General features: G+C 35.7%; 1 protein-coding gene across 3 annotated transcripts in view; it reads left to right on the top strand.

Annotated features, from left to right (window-relative positions):
• The window catches only part of PIK3CB (phosphatidylinositol-4,5-bisphosphate 3-kinase catalytic subunit beta), a 190902-nt gene that overhangs the window by 133052 nt on the left and 36250 nt on the right, over positions 1–21600 (top strand). For all 3 annotated transcript variants that reach the window (XM_043996524.1, XM_043996526.1, XM_043996527.1), the window contains 4 exons: positions 2321–2451; positions 3031–3081; positions 12971–13159; positions 19532–19653. In XM_043996524.1, the coding sequence (XP_043852459.1) occupies positions 2321–2451; positions 3031–3081; positions 12971–13159; positions 19532–19653 (493 nt within the window). The remainder of the gene's footprint in view (positions 1–2320; positions 2452–3030; positions 3082–12970; positions 13160–19531; positions 19654–21600) is intronic.

The raw sequence follows: 21600 nt of genomic DNA, 5'->3' as shown, positions 1-21600 counted from the left end.
TTGTCAGGTGATATTTTCTGAACTCTTCCTACTACAAAAACATGTTTGTACTCTTTTGCTTCCTTGATTTTCCCTATCAAGGTATAGTGGAAAGTGCATAGACTTTGAAGTCAGAGGAACTGTTGCAAATCTAACTTCGACACATACTATACTATATGTCTTACAGCTCACTATTCTATATGTTATTTGGACTTTAGACATAAGTCTTTGGGCAAGTCACATCCTTTATTGGCCTTAATTTCATTTGTAAAATGAGGGAAATGTACCATGTTTTTACATTTATTTAGTTAATTAAAAAATAATGTAATCAAACTCCCATGAGCTATTATTTTAAATTTTTCATATTGATATTTTTTGTTTTGCATCTATTAATTTTCTCCTGGCATGCTCCCTTTCCCCTCAGAGAGAACAAAGAATATTTTTAAAAGAAGAATAAATATAGAAAATCAATAAAACCCAACAGTATTTCAAAAAAGTCTGAAAATATATTTAATATACCATACATGTATACCTCTTGTCTCCCACAAAGGACAGTGCAATGTTATCTTCTCATCTATTCTTTAGGTGTATACTTGTTTTTTGTAATTTAGCAACATTCACTTTTGATTTTTTTGGTGGTTATTAGTCTTTTCCTCATTTGTTGTATGAGGGGATTTGATGATATAAATTTTAAAATTCATCTTAGCCAGGGCAGCTAGGTGGTACAGTGAATAAAGTACTGCCCTGGATTCAGGAAGACCTGAGTTCAAATCTGGCCTCAGACACTTGACATGTACTAGCTGTGTGACACTGGGCAAGTCACTTAACCCCATTTGCTTCACTTAAAAAAAATCATCCTGGCCTCAAAGGCTTATCAGCCTTTAATAGAAGAGCAGGGGACCAAATACTTGTATGACAGTGCTACCTTGATCCTTGGCAAATAACCTAAGTAGCTTGGGTCCCTTTTGGAAGTAAAAAATTTGCCCCTTTGAAAACTAGTTACAAATGAATTGAGAACAAAAACTGGTAAGTGAGCACTCCTGGGAGTCAGAAAACCCGGTGTCATTTACTTCATTTGTAGCCTTGAATAAATTGATAAACTTTTTGATCTTCTTAATAGGAAGGGGTTGAGGAAGGTGAGTGGAGAAAATGAAGTTGCAGCAGTTATACCCAAAAATATAATAGTTGGGAAGATGTTAGAAGAAAATCATCTTAATTTAGTGTCACCAAAGCTAAAAAGGTGTCAGTTTTTAAAGAAAAGTATGGCTACCAGTGTCAGCTACAAAAGAGAAATTAAAGACAATGGAGAATAAGTGATGAAAATCCATTGGATTTGGAAGGGGAACGAAGAATTTATTGGCTTTCATGACAGCTGTTTTAGTATAAGGATCAAAACCAGATTATTGTATTAAGGAGAAAGTATGGTGAGGAAATGGTCTACAGGTATAGTGTATTTGTCTTTTTTTTTTTTTTTCGGAGAAATAAGATCTTTAATCGGGAAAGAGGAACTATAGCTCGTGGTATTGCAAAGCATGGAAGCTAGGAATACCCTAGTGTATTGTCTTAAAAGTTGGGTAGGAGGGGCAGCTAGGTGGCACAGTGGATAAAGCACTGGCCTTGGATTTAGGAGGTCCTGAGTTCAAATCCAGTCAGACACTTGACCCTTAATTAGTAGCTCTGTGACCCTGGGCAAGTCACTTAACCCTCATTGCTCTGAAAAAAAAGAAAAAGAAAAAGTTGGGTAGGGAAAAAAAAGTACAGTGTGACCCACATGTCTCTTACTGTAGTTTTAAGTTATACTAGCTCAAAATTGTACTAACTTTGGAACCCCCTGTGTAGTAATTAGAGAAGGTACTAGAGTCTAGAGGAAGGGTTTTGTTTTGTTTTGTAAGGGAATCTTGTATGTGTTTGAAGATGGAGAGATCCCAATATACTGTAAAGTGTAGACACAGTTTTGAGCATAGACCCCATGTTTTGCTGTATTTTACACTTTCAAAGTCAAGCATTTTTTAAAGGTAAGCTACTTTGTATTAAAAACTTTGTGTTAAGCATTAGCACAAACAGGCATTTTTCTTTTCTTTTCCTCTCCTCAGCAGGACAATGAGGGTTAGGTGACTTTCTCAGGGTCACACAGCTAGTAAGTGTCAAGTGTCTTGAGGCTAGATTTGAACTCAGGTCCTCCTGAATCCAGGGCCAGTGCCTTATCTACTGCGCCCCCTAGCTGCTCCTGCAAACAGGCATTTTGATTGCATTTTCTGTGTTTATTTACTTAGTTTTTGAGGATTGGTAGTAATAGGGATTTGTTATATTGAAATTTTTTTTTTAATATTTTCTCATTTAGATGAACTTGAAGAAATGTTGAATCCAATGGGAACTGTTCAAACAAATCCATATACTGAAAACGCAACAGCTTTACATGTTAAATTCCCTGAGAATAAAAAACAGCCTTATTATTACCCTCCCTTTGATAAGGTAAGTTGACTATTTTCAATATACACATAATTAACTTAAAGTGAATTAATATCATTTTTCAATTATTGCTATTATATACCTTGAAATAAGATAAATTCTCCACATGGCAGAATGTAAAGAACATTGAACTAAGAGTTGGGAGATTAGGATTCTAGTCGGTTACACCTCCCTAGGGTTATAGTCAATAGCCTTTAAGTAGATTACTTTTGGGGGCAGTTAGGTGGCACAGTAGATAAAGCACCAGCCCTGGAGGACCTGAGTTCAAATGCGGCCTCAGACACTTGACACTTACTAGCTGTGTGACTTTGGGCAAGTCACTTAACCGTCAATGCCCAACCTAAATAAATAAATTAAAAACAAAGAGAAGGGTCGTCCTTCCTCTAGTTTAAAAAAATAATATTCCCATATTAAGCAAATAAAAAACATGGGAATATATGAAACGGGAACAATATTTTATCAATCTTTTTCCCTGTAATTTTTTCATAATTGAATTGTATATAAAATCATCATAATTAAGCCTTTTAATTCATAACTTATTCAGCTAAATTTATTTTGGTATGTTTGCATTTTTTTAAACAGATTATTGAAAAGGCAGCTGAGATTGCAAGTAGTGACAGTGGTAATGTATCAGTAAGTATCAAAGGTAAAAATAGCAACCTTTTTGTCAGTATACTACTGAGTATTATTCAATGTCTAGATAGCATATTAAATTCAACAAATATTTCTTAAGGTCGTGCTATATGAAGTCATTACCTATTGCATGTGAAACAAATTTTTGAAATTAAATAGTCCTTGCCCATAAGGAGATTACATTTTACTAGGAAAATGCCACCTGTATACAAATAAACATAGCCAAAGTAATTTCATGAAGTATTGAGCTTTAATGACTGGAATACCAGGAAAAACCTTGTATAGGAGGCAATAGCTTCTGAACTGCTTTACTGATTTAAGGGGAGGCGAAGTATACACTCCAAACCTAGGGAATGTAGTTCGATACCTAAGCCAAAGAAGGGTAAAGCAAGAACCATAGACCCTGTATTATTAATGAATATTGATTTAGATTTTTAAATAAAATTCTATCAAATGGAGTTGTAGCAGTTCAACCAAAAAAAAAAACATTCATGATGACCTAGTTGGCTTTATACCATTGGTATAAAGATGGTTCAATATTAGGAAAAATAATCAAAATAATTATTAACAATAATATCAAAAATCATGATTATTTCAGGTGATGTAGAAAATCTTTTGACAAAGTACAATACTAACTTATCATAAAACCCTATGAAGCATAGGCCATCTAAAACTAAAAGGAAATATTATGCACTTGGCAGGGTGGGCAGGGGGCGGGGGGATGGAGGTATACTAGAAACTTTCTCAATAAATACAAGAGTAAAGCAAACATGCCTACAGTCCCCAAAGATGAGCCCCTCAGGTTTGGAAGGTGTCCAATATGCTGCTGAGGGAATGTGGAGGTCAACCATAAGTAGCTCCAGAAAGAATGAAGTAACTTGGCCAAAGCTAAAAGCAAGCTCATATCTGGTGATGAAAGGAAAGTTTGATGACTGTAAAGATCAATATTGCACAAGAACCTGGTAAGTAAGGTCTGTGAACCCAAGGTAAGCTGGATGTGGTCAAATTGGAGATAGAAAAAAGAAATAACATCTTGGTCATCAGTCACCTTAAATGGACAGAAATGGATGGTGATCACTAGGCATACTATAATCCCTTAGAAGAAATGGAGTAGTCCTCATAGTCAATAAAAGGATGAGACAGCAATATGGGAGCAGAATTTCAAAAGTGACAGAATGATAACTATTCGAATTCAAGGCCAACCATTCAATATCACAGTAATATAAGTCTATGCTCCAACTACTGATGCTTAAGAGGCCAAAGTTGCTCAGTTCTCTGAATACCTACATCAAAAAAAGATATCACATTTAACTGTTGTTTTTGTTGTTTGTCCCTCCTTTTTTTTTTTTCTTTTTTAGTGAGGCAATTGGGGTTAAGTGACTTGCCCAGGGTCACACAGCTAATAAGTGTTAAGTGTCTAAGACCAGATTTGAACTCAGGTACTCCTGAATCCAGGGCCAGTGCTCTATCCACTGCGCCACCTAGCTGCCCTGTCCCTCCTTCTTAAAGAGGACCATGACTGAACTGATTTTAAGTGACGGAGTGCTGTGCGAAATCATCAGTCTCACTTTCTTCCAGTCACAAGATACATTATCAGGATGACTGGAGATGGCACATTCAACATAGGGGATTGTAATACCAAAGTAGGAAATCAAAAGATAATTGGGGGGCAGCTAGGTGACCTGAGTTCAAATCTGGCCTCAGACACTTGACACTTGCTGTGTGACCCTGGGCAAGTCACTTAACTCCAATTGCCTCACAAAAAAAAAAAAAGATAGTTGGAATAACAGGCAAGTTTGGCCTTGGAGTACAAAATAAAGCAGAGCAGAGACTAATAAGAGTTTTGTCAAGATAACTTACTAGTTCTAGGAAACACTCTTCTTCAACAACCCAAAAAGAGACTCTGTACATGGATATCACCAAAAAGTCAATATTGACAGCAGATTTATTATGTATACTTTGCAGCCAAAAGATGAAGAAAACAGTTAAAACAAAGCCTGAAGCTGATCATGAACTTTTTGATTGCAAAATTCAGACTTAAATTGAAGATAGTAGGAAAAACCATCAGACTATATGGGTATGGGGGGCAGCTAGGTGGCACAATGGATAAAGCACTGGCCCTGGAGTCAAGAGGACCTGAGTTCAAATCTGGTCTCAGACACTTGACACTAACTGTGTGACCCTGGGCAAGTCACTTAATTCTCATTGCCCTGCCAAAAAACAAACAAAAAACTATATAAGTATGACCTATATAGCATCACTTATAAATATGAAGAGGAAATGATGGATAGATTTAAGGGATTAGTTCTGGTAGATAGAGTGTCTGAAGACTATGGAAAGACATTCATAACATTGTACAGGAGACAGCAACAAAACACATTTCCAAAGAAAAAGAAGAGTAAAAAAGTAAAATGGCTGTCTGATGGGGCACACACAAATAGATGAACAAAGAAAGTAAGCAAACCGGATAGAAGAAAGGAAAAGATATACCCAACTGAATGCAGAATTCCAGAGAATAGGAAGGAGATGCAATGCAAGGAACTAGAAGAAAACAATAGAATGAAAAGGACAAGAGATCTCTTCAAGAGAATTAGAGCTATCAAGGAAAGATTTTATGCAAAAATGAGTATGATAAAAGTAAAAAATGGTAGAGACTTAACAGAAGTAGAAGAAATTAAGAAGAGTTGGCAGGAATACACAGAACTATACAAGAAAGATTTTAACATTACTGATGAATAAAATTGTGTGATTATTCATCTAGAGCTAGATATCATGGAGAATGAAGTCAAGTGGGCCTTAGGAATCATTGCTAACAGTAGGACTAGTGGAGATAACAGAATTCTGCTGAGCTATTTAAAATTCTAGAAGTGATGATGCTATTAAAAGTGTTGCACTCTATATGCCAGCAAATTTGGAAAACTCAACAGTGACCATTGGATTGAAAAGGATCATTTTGTATCCCAATCCTAAAGAAGGGCAATGCCAAAGAATAGTTAAATTACTGAACAATTGCACTCATTTCACATGCCAGCAAAACTATACTTAAAATTCTGCAAGCTAGGCTTCTGTAAGATATGAACTAAGAATTGCCAGAAGAGAAGGCTTTTTGAAGAGGCAGAGGAACTAGATACCAAATTGCCAACATTCACTGGATTATGGAGAAAGCAAGGGAGTTCCAGAAAAACATCTCCTTCTGCTTCATTTGACGCTGTGGATCACAATAAAATGTGCCAAGTCCTCAAAGAGATGGGAATACCAGATCATCTTACCTATCTCCTGAGGAACCCACACATGGGTCAAGAAGGAACATTTAGACTTACAGTGCCAAGATAGCCCCAGTGAAGAAGGAATCCTCTGAAAGCCTCCTAAATTTCCCCTCCAAACAATTAGAAAACCACCTCAGAATTGTTACAGGAGCAGGTAACCAACTTACCAACCTGTCAGGAAAGGTCTGTCTTTCCTGGGTGGGAGGGAAGTGAGATCCAAGAGCAACAACAGCAGCAGCCAGTCTCATATCAGGGGGCCTGCAGCAAGACTGGGGCAAAACACCAGTGAGGCCCCACTTTCCTGCAAATGAGCAACCCTAAGCAGTCTGGGCAGTACACCAATGCCCCATCTCCAGCAGAAATCACCAGGGAGGCCTTGACCCCACCACTTGACCGGTACTGAGGCCCCACCCAGCAGCTGACCAACAGTGAAATCCTGCCCCTGGGTTTTACCAGAAGAGAGAATCTGTTTCCATAACAACCCAGCAACAGGGGGCCTCAACCCTCAGCCAATTTGCAACAAAATTACTTCTCCAGGGCCTGCTAGTCAAGAGGTCCTGTTATCATAGCAACCCAGCAGCAGGGCACCACCCCTGGAGCAGACCAGTAACAAGGATCACTCCGCCAGGGCCAGATATGAGAAAGACTCTGTTACTATAACAACCCAGCAGCAAAATTCCACTTCTGGAGCAGGCCAGCAGCTAAACCCCATAACCAGGTGAGGCCAACAGGGAGTATCCACACCCCAGTACAAACCAGAAGGGAAGCTTACCCGACAGAAAGCAAGCAGCTAAGCCCTGAAGTCCAGTGAAAGCCAACAGTAAGACCCAGAGCCCCAGCACAAACACTTGGGATAGTGCAAGACTAGAGCCCATTTCTCACATAAAAACACCAAGTCACAAAAAAAGGCACAAAAATGAGCAAAAAACAACAAAACAAAAAAGTTTGACTATAGAGAAACACTATGGTGATAGGGAGGATCAAGGCATAAACTTAGAGGAGGACAATAGTGCCAAAATGGCTTCAGGTGAAATTTTAGAGGAAAATGTAATTTGGTCTCTGGCCTAAAAAGAAATCCTAAAAGAGCTTAAAAAGGATTTAAAAAAGCAAATTAGAGAAGTAGAAGAAATATTTGGAAAAGAAATGAGAGTAATGAAAGAGAATCATGAAAAAAAGAGTCAATAGCATGGAAAAAGATATGCAAAAATATATGAAGGAATATAACTTCCTAAAAAACAGAATTAGGAAAATGGAAAAGGAAGTACAAAAGGTCATTGAAAAAAATAATTCCTTAAAAATTAGAATTGAATAAGTGGAAACTAATGACTCTATGAGACATCAAAATACAATAAAACAAAATCAAAAAAGTCAAAAAATACAAGAAGATGGGAAATTTCTCATAGGAAAAACTATTGACCTAGAAAATAGATCCAGGAAAGATAATATAAGAATTATTAGACTACCTGAAAACCATGATCAAAAAAAACCCCAAAAAACTAAAAATCTCTGGACAATATCTTTCAAGAAATTATCAAAGAAAACTACCCTTTTATATTAGAACTAGATGACAAAATAGAGATAGAAAGAATCCACTGATCACCTCCTGAAAGAGAGACCAAAATGAAAACTCTCAGGAGCATCATAGCCAAATTGCAGAGTTCACAAATCAAGGAGAAAGTATTGCAAGAAGCTAAAAATAAACAATTCAAATATTGTGGAGCTATAGTCAGGATTACAAAGGGTTTGACAGCTTGCACATTAAAGAACCGGAGGGCTTGGAAGACCACAAACCAGAATGCAAAGGACTTACATTTACTATAAAGAATCACCTACCAAGCAAAATTGAATATAATCTTTCAGGGAGAAAAATGGATATTTAATGAAATAGAGGACTTTTAAGCATTTATGAAAGACCAGAACAGAATAAAAATGTTGACCTCCAAATACAAGAATCAAGGGAAACATAAAAAAGGTAAAAATGAAGCAAGCAAGAAAAAAAACATAAGAAATTCAATAAGGTTAAACTGTTTCTATTTCTATATGGCAAAATAATATTTGTAACTTAACAACTTTATTACTTATAAGAGCAATTAGAAGGAGTATATGTAGTCAGAGGGTGTGGATATAAGGTGGCGTTGATAGGATTATACCCCAAAACACAAAATAAATGGGTGAGAAAGAAATTGTACTGGAAGAAGGACAGGGGAAATAGAATAAAGTAAATTATCCCACATAAAAGAGGCACACAAAGGCTATTATACTAGAGGGGAGGTGGGGGTTGGTGGCAAGCAAAGCTTAAACCATACTTATAAAAACTGACTAAAAGAGGGATAACATATACACTCAGTTGGATATAGAAATCTATCTTACCCTGTATAGAAGTAAAAAAGGGACAGGGATAATAGAAGGGGGAGGGAGGATTGATAAAAAGGAGGGGAGTCTACCTGCCAAGCCAGAACCAGGAACTATATGGACATAACTATATAAAACACTACTCACACAAATAAAATCAGATCTAAACAACTGGAAAAAAATATTAATTGCTTATGCATAGGCTGAGCCAGTTTAATAAAACTTACAGTCCTAAGTTAAATCTATTTAGTGCCATACCAAGCACACTATCAAAAAATTATTTTTTAGGACTAGAAAAAAATAACAAAATTAATCTGGAAAAACAAAAGGTCAAGAATATTAAGGGAATCAATGAAAAAATCTTGAAAGAAGGTAGTCTATCTATACCAGATGTCAAACTGTGTTATAAAGTGGTAATTATCAAAACAATCGAGTGCTGGCTAAGAAATGAAGTGGTAGATCAGTGGAATACAAACTATAGTAAATGACTATAGTAATATGATAAACCCAAAGATCCAAGTTTTTGGAAAAAAAACTCATTATTTGACTGGGAAAACTGGAAAACAGGAGGACAGAAACTAGGTATAGACCAACATCTTACAATATAAACCAAAATAAGGTCAAAATGGATACATGATTTACACATAAATGGTGATATTATAAGCTGATTATGAGAGCATGGAATAGTTCATCTGTCAGATTTATGGACAGGGGAAGAATTTAGGACCAAAGAAGATATAGAGAACATTATAAAATGTAATATAGATAATTTTGATTATATAAAATTAAAAATGTTTTGCACAAACAAAACAAAATCAGAAAACTGGGAAAGAATTTTTGAGACAAGTATCTCTCAAAGGTCTCATTTCTCAAATATATAGAGGACTGAATCAAATTTATAAGGCTACAAGTCATTTTCCAATTCATAAATGGTCAAAAGATATGAACAGGCAGTTTTCAGACACAAAAATCAAAGCTATCTAGAGTCATATGAAAAGATGCTCTAAATCACTATTGATCAGAGAAATGCAAATTAAAACAATTCTGAGTTACCTCCTCACCTATCAGTGTGGCTAATACAACAAAAGGAAAATGTTGAATGTTAGAGGGTATATTGAAAACTGAGACACTTAATGCACTGTTGGTGGAATTGTGAATTGATCCAGCCATATCATAGAGCAATTTGGAACTATACCCAAAGAGCTATAAAACTGTGCATACCCTTTGATCCAGCAATGCCACTGCTAGGTTTCTATCCCAAAGACATGCCCAAAAAGAGAAAAAGACTTATTTGTACAAAAATATTTCTAGCAGCTCTTTTTGTGGTGGCTAAGAATTGGACATCAAAGGAATACCCGTAATTGGGAAATGACTAAACAAGCTGTGGTATATGATGGTGATGGAATATTATTATGCTATAAGAAATGACAAAGCAGGATGATTTCAGAAAGGCCTGGAAAGACTTGTATGTACTAATGTATAGTGAAGTAAACAGAACCAAGAGAACATTGTGCACAGAGACAGCAATATTATTTGATGAGGAACTGTGAATCACTTAACTATTCTCAGCAATATAGTAATCTAAGACAATCACAAAGGATGAAGCACCTCCAAAGAAAGAACTGATATTGACTGAACACAGACCGAAGCATGCTATTTTTCACTTTCTTTCATTTTTTTCTTTTATTTGAGTCATCTTATACAAAATGACTAATATGGTTATGTATTACATAATTTCACATATATAACCTCTATCTGATTGCTTTACTACACCTCAGGGAAGGGGGAGCAAAGGAGGGATAGAATTTGGAACTCAAAACTTTAAATACAAATGTTCATTTAAAAAAATAAAGAAGCAGCAGTTAGAATGAAACATGGAACAATTTATTGGTTTAAAATTGAAAAGGGGGTTTGTCAAGCTTGTATATTATCCCCTTATTTATTTAACTTATATGCAGAGTACATCATGCAAAATATCAGGCTGCATGAATCAAAAGCCAGTATTAAGCTTGCTGGTAGAAATATTAATCTCAGATGTGTAGTGAAGAACAATTAAGACACCTTTTGATGAGGGTAAAAGAAGTAAGTGTAAAAGCTGTCTTGAAGCTTAACATCAAAAAATGACATTAACAACAACAACAAAATAAGATTTGGCAATTGATCCCATCACTTCCTGGCAAATAGAAGCAGAAGAAATGGAAGCAGTGTCAGCTTTTATATTCTTGGGTTCCATGATCCTTGCAGATGGTAACTGCAGCCAGGAAAGTAAAAGACACCTGCTCCTTTGAAGGAGAGCTATGGCATACTAAAATTTAGAGACATCACATTGTTGACAAAAGTCTATATAGTAAAAACTATAGTTTTTCCAGTAGCAATTTATGGCTGTGAGAGTTGCACTATAAGGAAAGCTGAAAACTACAGGATTGATGCTTTTGAATTGTGGTGCTAAAGAAGACTTTGAAGAATCCCTTGGTCAGCAAGGCAGTCAAATCAGTCAGTACTTAAAGACATCAATTCAGACTATTCCCTGGAAGGATAAATACTGAAGCTGAAGATTAACTACTTTGGTCACAAAATGAGAAGACAAGACTCAAATGGAATTGGGAAAGATTGAAGGGAAAAGGAAAAGAAGATGGCACAGGTTGAGATAAGTAGATAGTATCATGGAAGCAATGAACATGATCCCGGACAGACTTTGGAAAATAGTGGAGAATAAAAGGGCTCGGTGAAGAGTGAGACACAATGAATGACAACAACAAATACAATGTTGAATATTAGTGATGATAAATGATATCCTTGCTTTGCTCCTGAACTTATTGGGAATACTTCTTCTAACTTATCTCCATTACAGGTAATGTGTTTTCTTGGTTTTAGATAAATACAACTAGTCATTTGCAGAAAGGCTCTATTGATTTCTGTTCTTTTAGTGTCTTTACTAGGAATGGTTGTTGTATTTTCTAAAAAGCTCTTTCTGCATCTGTTGATATAATAGTATGATTTTTATGTTTTTATTATTGATATGGTCAGTTATGTTTCTAGTTTTTCTGATAGTGAATCAGCCTTACATTTTTAGTATAAATCCCTCCTGATCATAATGTATGATCTTTGTAACATACTACTTTAATCTCTTTGCTAGTGTTTTATTTAAAAAATTTTCATCAATATTCATTAGGGAAATTCATCTGTAGTTTTCTTCCCCTGTTTTTACCCTTTGATTTAGGTATCAAGACCCTATTTGTGTCACAGAAGGAATTTGGCAAGATTCTTTTAAAATAAGGATAATAATAGTTTCTACTTCACATAGTTGTGATGATCACATATGTCAATGACTTTCCAAAAAAACCTTAAAGTACAATTTATATGTCAGCTATTTTTTAAAAAAGAAATTTGGGGCTGAATAGGGATATTTGAGATGTTTTTAGTCAAACTCAACAGTTAAAGAAACTGAAGTCAGAGGGCAGATGGAAGTGACTTGCTCCAGGTCACAGCAGTGGTAATTTGTGTGTGAACTGGAGGTGTGATTGTGGAGCCTGGGAGCTGGAGCCAGGAATATACCAGGGTCCTCTGACTTCAGATCTCTGGGTTTTTTCTCATGCCCCAGGGCATATTCAGCACTATAGTCAACCTAACATATATCTGACTTCATTAGTCAGAGTATGTGATCATGTTAGTAAGAATTCTCTAACCTTTAATAAAACAGAGGAAACTTCTGAATATTTGCCTTTTAGGTAGGGAAAATGGTATATGAATGGGGTACACAGGTATGGAGAGAACATAGCTCTATTTATGTAATACTTTTGAAGAAAATAGAAATAGTGCCACCTAGTGCTCTTATACTCAGGTGGTTGTTTTGGTTTTTTAAAGTATTAAGCTTATTTTATTTAAAGGCTACAACTTCCTTTACCCATGGCTTATAGATTTGAGTTCTCAAGCAAAAACAAGGTACCCACTTCCTTTAAAAATAATTTAAATAAATGCATTAATATTTATTTATTTCTATAGAAAATAACAGTAAATATGCCCTCAAGTCTTAGTTTGGATTCAGCATATATTAGTCTTGTTGTATTTGTTGGATATTCATAGGCCAGTAGGATTTAGAGCTGGAAGGGAAACTCAGAGATCATTTAATTGAGTACACTCATTTTACAAAGAAGGAAACTGTGACACACAGAAGCTATGATTTGCTCAGTGTCACAGAGATAGAGAATAGCAGGGTTTACCTGGAACTTTACCTATTGTTGAATTTAATCTCATAAATTTTCCTTTAATAGAGTCGAGGTGGAAAAAAATTTCATGTTGTGCTCAAAGAAATCATGGAGCGGGATCCCTTATCCCAACTGTGTGAGAATGAAATGGATCTTATTTGGACTTTGAGACAAGACTGTAGAGAAAATTTTCCACAGTCATTGCCAAAATTGCTGCTTTCTGTCAAATGGAATAAACTTGAAGATGTTGCTCAGGTAAGGTCAACCAAATCACTAGTATCATTAAGTTTTTTTTTTTGGTGGGGCAATGCGAGTTAAGTGACTTGCCCAGGGTCACACAGCTAGTTAAGTGTTAAGTGTCTGAGTCCGGATTTGAACTCAGGTCCTCCTAAATCCAGGGCCGGTGCTCTATCCACTGCGCCACCTAGCTGCCCCCTCAGTAACTCTTAATAACACTTATATGATTTTTGAGGAAAAAGAAAAGTATTTCAAAGAAATATTCTTCCACCTGAGTGGGCTGAATAAGTAAGGTAGATTATCCCTGATAAGAAGTTCTTTTATTCTTTCTTTTTGGATCCAAGGTTACATATGATAGATGCTTAGTAAATGTTGGTTAATTGATTAGAAAAATCAGATTCTACATTAATAGTAGAATTTCCAGCTTTGACGATAAGTCAAAGCATCAGTTTGCATCAATCTTGCAGAACATAGGAGATATCCTTGGATATGCACTTTATTTATAATATTGGGGTTCTTTTAAAATTTATTTGCTGATTGTAATATCACTAATTATTTAGCAAACATTGTAGCCTAAATATTTACCCCAATGGGTAGGTGGAAGTGCACATCATTACATTGACTATTCTGAATTTCACAAATATTTTCGTTTTCAAAAATGCATATTTTAGGAAAAATGTCTTAGCTTGTAAGCCATTTGGTTTGATTAGTTTTAATTTTGCCTAGTCTCTAGTGAATTTCCTTAAGTTCAATTCAATAGTAGCTCAACTTTATTTTGGAACTTGTCAGGGAAAGTCCCTGGGTCTTCTATCAGTGATTTTAATTTAAAGAGTATGTAGGGGCAGCTAGATGGCGCAGTGGATAGAGCACCGGCCCTGGAGTCAGGAGTACCAGAGTTCAAATCCGGCCTCAGACACTTAACACTTAACTAGCTGTGTGACCCTGGGCAAGTCACTTAACCCCAATTGCCTCACTAAAAAAAAAAAAAAAAAGAGTATGTGGCATATAGTTGGTACTTCCACTCTTATCAGTACTCTGAAAAATGTATCTTAGGTAGATTTAAAAATTTAACTGAATAATCAAGGAAGGCCATCTCTTTCCCACTCTTCAGCTTTGGGGAAGAAAATGATCTACCTTAGCAACTTAACTACTGATTTTATTAGCTATTACTTTAAATTCAGTTGATGTTTCCAGCCTCCTAATTATAGTCCAACTGCATGATGTTAGAATTTCTATTTACATATCAAATTCATGTGTGTGTGTGTGTGTGTGTGTGTGTGTGTGTGTATTGTCCACATTATTTGTTACATAAACACATAAGTGTTTTAGGCTGTTTAATAACTTTGAAATCTATTGGGATATTTTCATTTTACTTATGCCTTGATTGCTGCAGTAGGCTGCTGATGGGTCTTGTCCAGTCTCTCCCCACTCCAATTCATTTTCCACTCGGCCGTGAAAGTGATTTTCCTAAAGCTCAGGTTATGCCACCTTTGCTACTCAGTAAACTTCACTGGCTTCCTGTTGCCTCCAGAGACATAAAAAATACTCTGTTTGGCATTCAAAGTCCTTCATGACCTAGTCCCCTTCTACCTTTCCATTCTTATACCTTATTCCCCAACACTTTCTCTTTGATCCAGTGGCATTGTTCTCCTGGCTGTTCCATGATCAAGATACTTCATCTTTCTCTGCTCTAGGAATTTTCTCTGGCTGTCCTCTGTGCCTGGAATTCCCTTCTTCTGCTTTAACTATTGCCCTCCCTGACTTCCTTAGGCCCAACTAAAATCCCACATTCTATGGGAAGTCTTCCTAATACCTCTAAATTCCAGCGCTTTCCCTCTTTTAAATTATTTCCTCTATTCTATATATAGCTTTCTTTGTACGTTTGTTTGCATGTTGTCACCCCTATTAGATTTTAAGCCCCTTGAAGTTAGGGACTGTCTTTTTCCTCTTTTTTATCCACAGCACTTAGCGCAGTGCCTAGCACATAAGACACTTAATATATGTTCATTGATTAATTAATTATAATCAAGCTAAGCATTTACTTGCCTGATCTGAATTTGGAATTAATTGATTTAAATAATTTTTTATAGTAGAAAATTTATTAAAACAATAGGTTCAAACCAAAAATATACTAAGAAGTTTATAATTTTGTCTAACATACTACAAGGATTACATGCTTTCTTATTTTCCTTTCACCTAAATTGGCCAGTAGCCTATACAAATTTATATTTGGTGTATTTGTTTGGTTCTCATTATTATTACTTAGCAGTTTATTTTTGCATTAGAGAAGATATTTTATGTATTTATACTCTTGGGCTTTAAACATACCCATCAAATCACAAATACTACTCAGGTGAGGTCTTGTCTTATTCCCTCCTCTACTAGATACCATACATATATACATACACATGTACATAAATGCATGTATAAATTCGCCTATACCTTCAATATTCAACTTGTCATACAATGTTAGATATGGAGGAAATTTTAGATTATCAATACCAAAACCCTCATTTTGTTTCCTAACAGAATTGGACCTCATTTTCTGTAAAAAAAATAAAAGGGGGGTGGGGCGGGGCAATTCATGGGAACATTAGTGAAGGATTCTCTTTTAAGAAATATTGCTTATAGGGTCTTTGGATAATTGCGTATATTTACAGCTAGCAGGGATGAGACCTGAGATGTCCTTCAGTTCCCTGTAATTTTACAGATTATCCCTATGTTATCTTTTTTTTTAACTGTTTTGTAACCTTAGTATATGAATTATTTAGATTTTAAAGAAGTAGAAGTTATTTTTAATGGTATGTATAAATTGTATAGCATTACAAAAGTCTTCTTTTTAATGGAAAACAATCAACAAAAGAGACAATATCAAACCTAAGAAGAGAAACAACATTATGTATACTTATGTCAAAAAATATACTGTGTTATGATATGCCTTCTTCAGAGTATGGTGTAAAAATATAATTGTGGTCAAAGGAAAGAATTTCAGTATTGCTGCAATTTTTTCCATTCTGGCAATTTCTAAGGAAAGAACTATTTTCCTTTTTTTTTTTTTTTTTTTTTTTATGGGCAATGGGGTTAAGTGACTTGCCCAGGGTCACACAGCTAGTGTTAAGTGTCTGAGGCCGGATTTGAACTCAGGAACTCCTGAATCCAGGGCTGGTGCTTTATCCACTGCGCCACCTAGCCGCCCCCGAAAGAACTATTTTCTTTTAATTTAGTATTTTATTTTCCCCCAATTACATGTAAAAACAATTTTAACATTTACTTTTTAAAAGTTCCAAATTCCCTTCTTCCCTCCCTCCCCGAACCCCCCTTTGAGAAGGCAAGCAATTCGATACAGCTTATATGTGTGTCATCATGCAAAACATTTCCATATTAGTCATATTGTGAAAGAAAACAGACCAAAAAACTCCAAGAAAAATAAAATAAAAATATATGCTTCAATATGTATTCAGACACCATCAGTTCTTTCTCTGGGGACGGATAGCATTTTTCATCATAAGTCTAGAGTTGTCTTGGATCATTGTATTCCTGAGAATAACTAAGTTATTCACAGCTTATCACCCCACAACATTGCTGTTACTTTGTACACAGTACATTTCACTTTGCATCAGCTCATGTAACATTTTCCAGGCTGTAAAGAACTATTTTCAAAGGTATACAAATTCATATACCCTTAGGGAAAAAAAAGGAATACATACTAATGATGAAACAGATGATTGTTTGTAGTATAATTATTTTAAATATAGTTTTGATATCTTTTGTTTTTATATCATCTAAATTTATCCCATTATCTCTCCCCATTTCTTGCCCTCTGAGCCATGCCATGGAAGAAGTGATATTTTTTTTCTTTTTTTTTAGTGAGGCAATTGGGGTTAAGTGACTTGCCCAGGGTCACACAGCTAGTAAGTGTTAAGTGTCTGAGGCCAGATTTGAACTCAGGTACTATCCACTTCGCCACCTAGCTGCCCCAGAAGTGATATTTTTTAAATGGAAAATAAAAAGGAGGAAGAAAAAAATTAGCAAAACCAATTAATATTTCAAAAAAGCCTGATAATCATTATTCTATACCTATGGCCTTAAGCAAAAGTATTGAGGGAAGGTGTCTTCTCATATTTCTTCTCAGGGCTATAGAAATTTATTTTGATTTGAGGACCCTACCTTTGGGCTGAGATTAGAAAGCCTTAGGCCCTCAGGGTCTCTTCTGTGTGGGAGGTGCTGGTGCCCCTCCTCCTCTGCTTCAGCTGAGCCAAAAAGCCCTGTGGACTGTACAAGAGGCCAGGTCAAACAGCTGGGGGGAAAAAGCCCCCAGCTCCCTCCGCCCTGAGCGGAGGTATCTGAGAGATGCTGGGCTCTGGCGTAGCCTGTGCTGAGGCACGTGAGGCTCGAGCACACACACACACACACAGACACACACACACACACACACCAGCTGCAGTCCTGGCTGGAGGATTAGCTTGGTCTTTGGGGGCGCAAGAAGCCCCAAGATTTGAGTGGAAAAAAGAAAGATATAGACCTGGGGGTTAGTCTCAGGGGGGTCGGACAAGGAGACGGGGAGCTGAGAAGAGGACTGGGGGCTGCTGGCGAGATTAGAAAGGTTGGAGAAGAGGTCAAGGGAGGCGGCTGATGAGACGGCAAAAGTTGGGGTAGACTAGAGACAGGGCTACAAGGACGCAGGAGAAGGCTAAAGGACTAGGAGCAGAGAAAAGAGAGGCCAAAGGGCAGACTGATGGAGCAGACAGACAGAAGGTTGGTGAGAGAGAAACACAGGGGTTCAGTGGTGGCAGTAAGGAGAGGAAAGTTAGAAGCAAGGGGCTCGGAGTTAGAATAAAGGACCTGGATGTCCTAAGGCAAGAGGCGGCTAAGGCCCTTATTGTATTAAAAAAAAAAAGGTTGAGATGCAGTGGAAAGAGACCCACTGCAATGCAGTCAGGTTGTACATTTTATTTCCCTGTATTCTTAATTTTAAATAGCATCTCATAAATAAACTCTGCTTTGATTATTTAGTTAAGAGGCTTCTTAATCCTTTGCTTATCAATTTTGGGAGTGGAGCAGTGTGGTAAACTTTATAAACGGCCCATGTTAAATTAATAGCAGTCAAATAGCCAAATAGTCAATAGCCCCAGGTTAAGTACCCCAGTCAGCTTTAGCCCCCCAAATTAGGTCTAGTTAATAAAATATTTTCACAGGGCCAAACCTTGTTTTTTTATAATTCTACATTTATTTTCAATTATTTTGGAATTGTTCTTTCCATTTAATTTGGGGGGGGGGGCAGGGCAATAAGGGTTAAGTGACTTGCCCAGGGTCACACAGCTAGTAAGTGTCAAGTGTCTGAGGCTGGATTTGAACTCAGGTCCTCCTGAATCCAGGGCCGGTGCTTTATTCACTGCTCCACCTAGCGCCCCCCCCCATTTAATTTTTTATAGTCATTATATATACTGTTTTCTTGGCTCTACTTATTTCATTTTGCATTAATTCATTTGTTTTCCCATGTTTTTCTTTGTTCATTTTATTTATAGTTTCTTAGAATACAATAACATTCAAATATATTCAAGTACTACAAATTGTTTAGCCATTTCTCCATCATACCACAAAAGTGTTCCTATAACCACTGTGATGTATATGGGGACTTTATTATTACAGTGACCTTGGAATATGTGCCTAGCAATGGAATCCCTGAGCAAATGGTGTGGATATTTTAGTTATCCCATTTCCATAATTTAAATTTTTTTCCAGAATAATTATATTATTTCACAGCCCTATCAACAATTCACTATAGTGTCCCTATTTTCCCACAACCCCACCAAAATTGACCTTTCCCATCTTTTGTCATTTTTGTTAGTTTGCTGGATGTGAGTTGTTTTGATTTGCATTTATTAGTGATTTGGAGCATTTTGTGATATAGTTGTTAATAGTTTGCAAGCCTTCTTTTGAGAAGTCTATATACTTTGACTGCTTATTTATTAGGGAATGGTTTTTGGTCTCTCCCTCTTTCCTCTTTATTCTCCCCCCCACCCCTTTCCTTTTTGTTAGTTTTTGTTAGTCTTTTTCAAGAGCTTTTAAAATTTTTAACGTTTTTTTAAAAAATTAAATTTTAACCTTTTTTTTTTTTTTTTTGGTGGGGCAATGAGGGTTAAGTGACTTGCCCAGGGTCATACAGCTAGGAAGGGGCAAGTGTCTGAGGCTGGATTTGAACTCAGGTCTTCTTGAATCTAGGGCTGGTGCTTTATCCATTGCGCCATTTAGCTGCCCCCAATTTTAAACTATTTTTAATTATAAACTTTTAAATTTGTTTGTCATTTCTATAGTCTTTTTTGTTTTCCAAATGGCCAATGATGTTTTTTAAATTTAACTACACCTTAATGATTCTTAATTTTTCAACAGCTACAGGCTCTTCTTCAGATCTGGCCTAAATTGCCTCCTAGAGAAGCATTGGAATTATTAGACTTTAATTATCCAGACCAGTATGTAAGAGAGTATGCAGTGGGCTGCTTGAAACAAATGAGGTACATTCCTACTATCTTTTTCTGTTGTGATTGGCAAAATAAGGACATTTATGTTACTTATTAATCTTCTATGAGAAAAGAACCAGATATCAAGGCAATGATTTATTTCATTTTCAGAGCCCTTACTTAGTCTAATTATGAGAGCATTTCACTCAGTTAAGTTACCTTAATTTGGTCACACATAATACTATGCATATATTGGATTTCTCACAAACAAAAGAGAGCTAGAAGAAGCTGGTTGAACCACAGAGCAGATCAAGTACTTACATATCTAATGTATTTATCTCCTATACCTATCTATACATATCTATTATATATCTCTTCTGAGGGACCATTTCCATGTCTAAATTTGATTTTCTTAAATTTATTAATTTTTTTGCTTGTAGCTTTCCATTTATGTAGCTAGGGAAATGAGTATTTTATATAAGATAACACAACTGAGAGTTGCTGTAATTCATTCAATAAACATTTATAGGACACTTAATCTGATGTTTCACTTTGTTTTCACTCTTCAGTTAATAGATTTAGCTCAGTAATAAATTTGACTCCTTGCCACATTATTACACCTTTGTCATCTTTTTCATCCTTTATTTTTGAATGCTAAAGGTTTAGATAATTTTAAACATTTTTAAGTACTCACTAAATATGTTGATGTACATTATGTAATTTTTCAGTTTACCTCAGTGATGATGACTGAATCCACTTGAAATACTTTTTTTTAAATTAAATTTTGCCAAAGGGAAAAGAAGACAAGTTATCAAAATTTCCTAGCACAAATATATTGCTGACATTGGTTTAATTAGCCAGATTTTTTTTTTTTTTAAGATACAAGTTGAACTGGTAAAGTATTAACCAAGAATTTCGAGACAAGGAACAAAGGAACAACACCTGAAATTAAATTTTTAAAAAGAAATGAAGTTCTATTATTTTCATTTACATTTAGTAACTCAAATTATACTAAGTAGTGTGGGGTAGTACATGTCTTTAAGGAATTTGCTTTAATGTTTTATAAGCATACCAGGTATATAAATCTCCTAATTCTTAATCTTTTAAAAATGTTATAGTCTCTTGTAATCTAAATTTTACTTTGAAGTCATATTTATACTCTTGATTTGCTCTAAATTAAATTTAAAAAAAGGATTTGCCAGCTATATATATATATAGTATAAACTTCATTCTTGCCCCATCATATTTCATATTGCTAATTAGTTGAGTTCAGTTAATGGGATTTTACTTTAGTTATTATTGTTCAGTGTTGAAATGATGCAGTTGAATACCTAATTAATTATACAATATCCTATTTTTCTATTAATCCCTCTTAGTGACTGCATTAATGCCCTCAGGCTTAATTATCATCTCCATGTAGGTGACTCCTAAATCTGTATATAGCTGATCTTTCTAGTCTCTGATCTTCTCCTGAGATCCAGTCACAAATCACCTGACTATGGGACAGTTTGAATTCCTGTCCCCACGGCAACTCAAATCCAAACAAGAATTCATTATCTTTTTTCCAAAACCTGTAGATACTATCCTCCTTCTAGTAGCCTAGGTTTGAAACCTCAGCTCCTCATTCTCATTTATCCCCCATATCCAATCCTTTGTATTTTTTCTTTTTTTTTCTTTTCTTTTTCTTTTTGGTTTTTTTTTTTTATTTTCTACAAATGACAAATCTTGTCATTTTCATCTCCACAACATTTCTAATATCTGTCCCTTTCTCTCTGTTTATACAGCTATTACTCTAGTTCAGTACCACTTCACCTCCTTCTTTGAGTATTTCAGTAACCTAGCCTCTAAATCATTCTTCTTGCCTAAAGTTCTCCCCAATGTTATTCATCCTCTACACAGCTTCCAAAGTGGATTTTCATTAAATCCATTTCTTATCCTTCTACTCCCTACTCAGAAAGTCTAGTGAGTACCTTTTACTGGCTACCTGTTACCTCTTAGGTC

This window comes from Dromiciops gliroides, chromosome 3 (assembly GCF_019393635.1).
Source record: "Dromiciops gliroides isolate mDroGli1 chromosome 3, mDroGli1.pri, whole genome shotgun sequence".
NCBI classification, from domain to species: Eukaryota; Metazoa; Chordata; class Mammalia; order Microbiotheria; family Microbiotheriidae; genus Dromiciops; species Dromiciops gliroides.
This window is presented reverse-complemented; position numbering and strand designations above follow the sequence as displayed.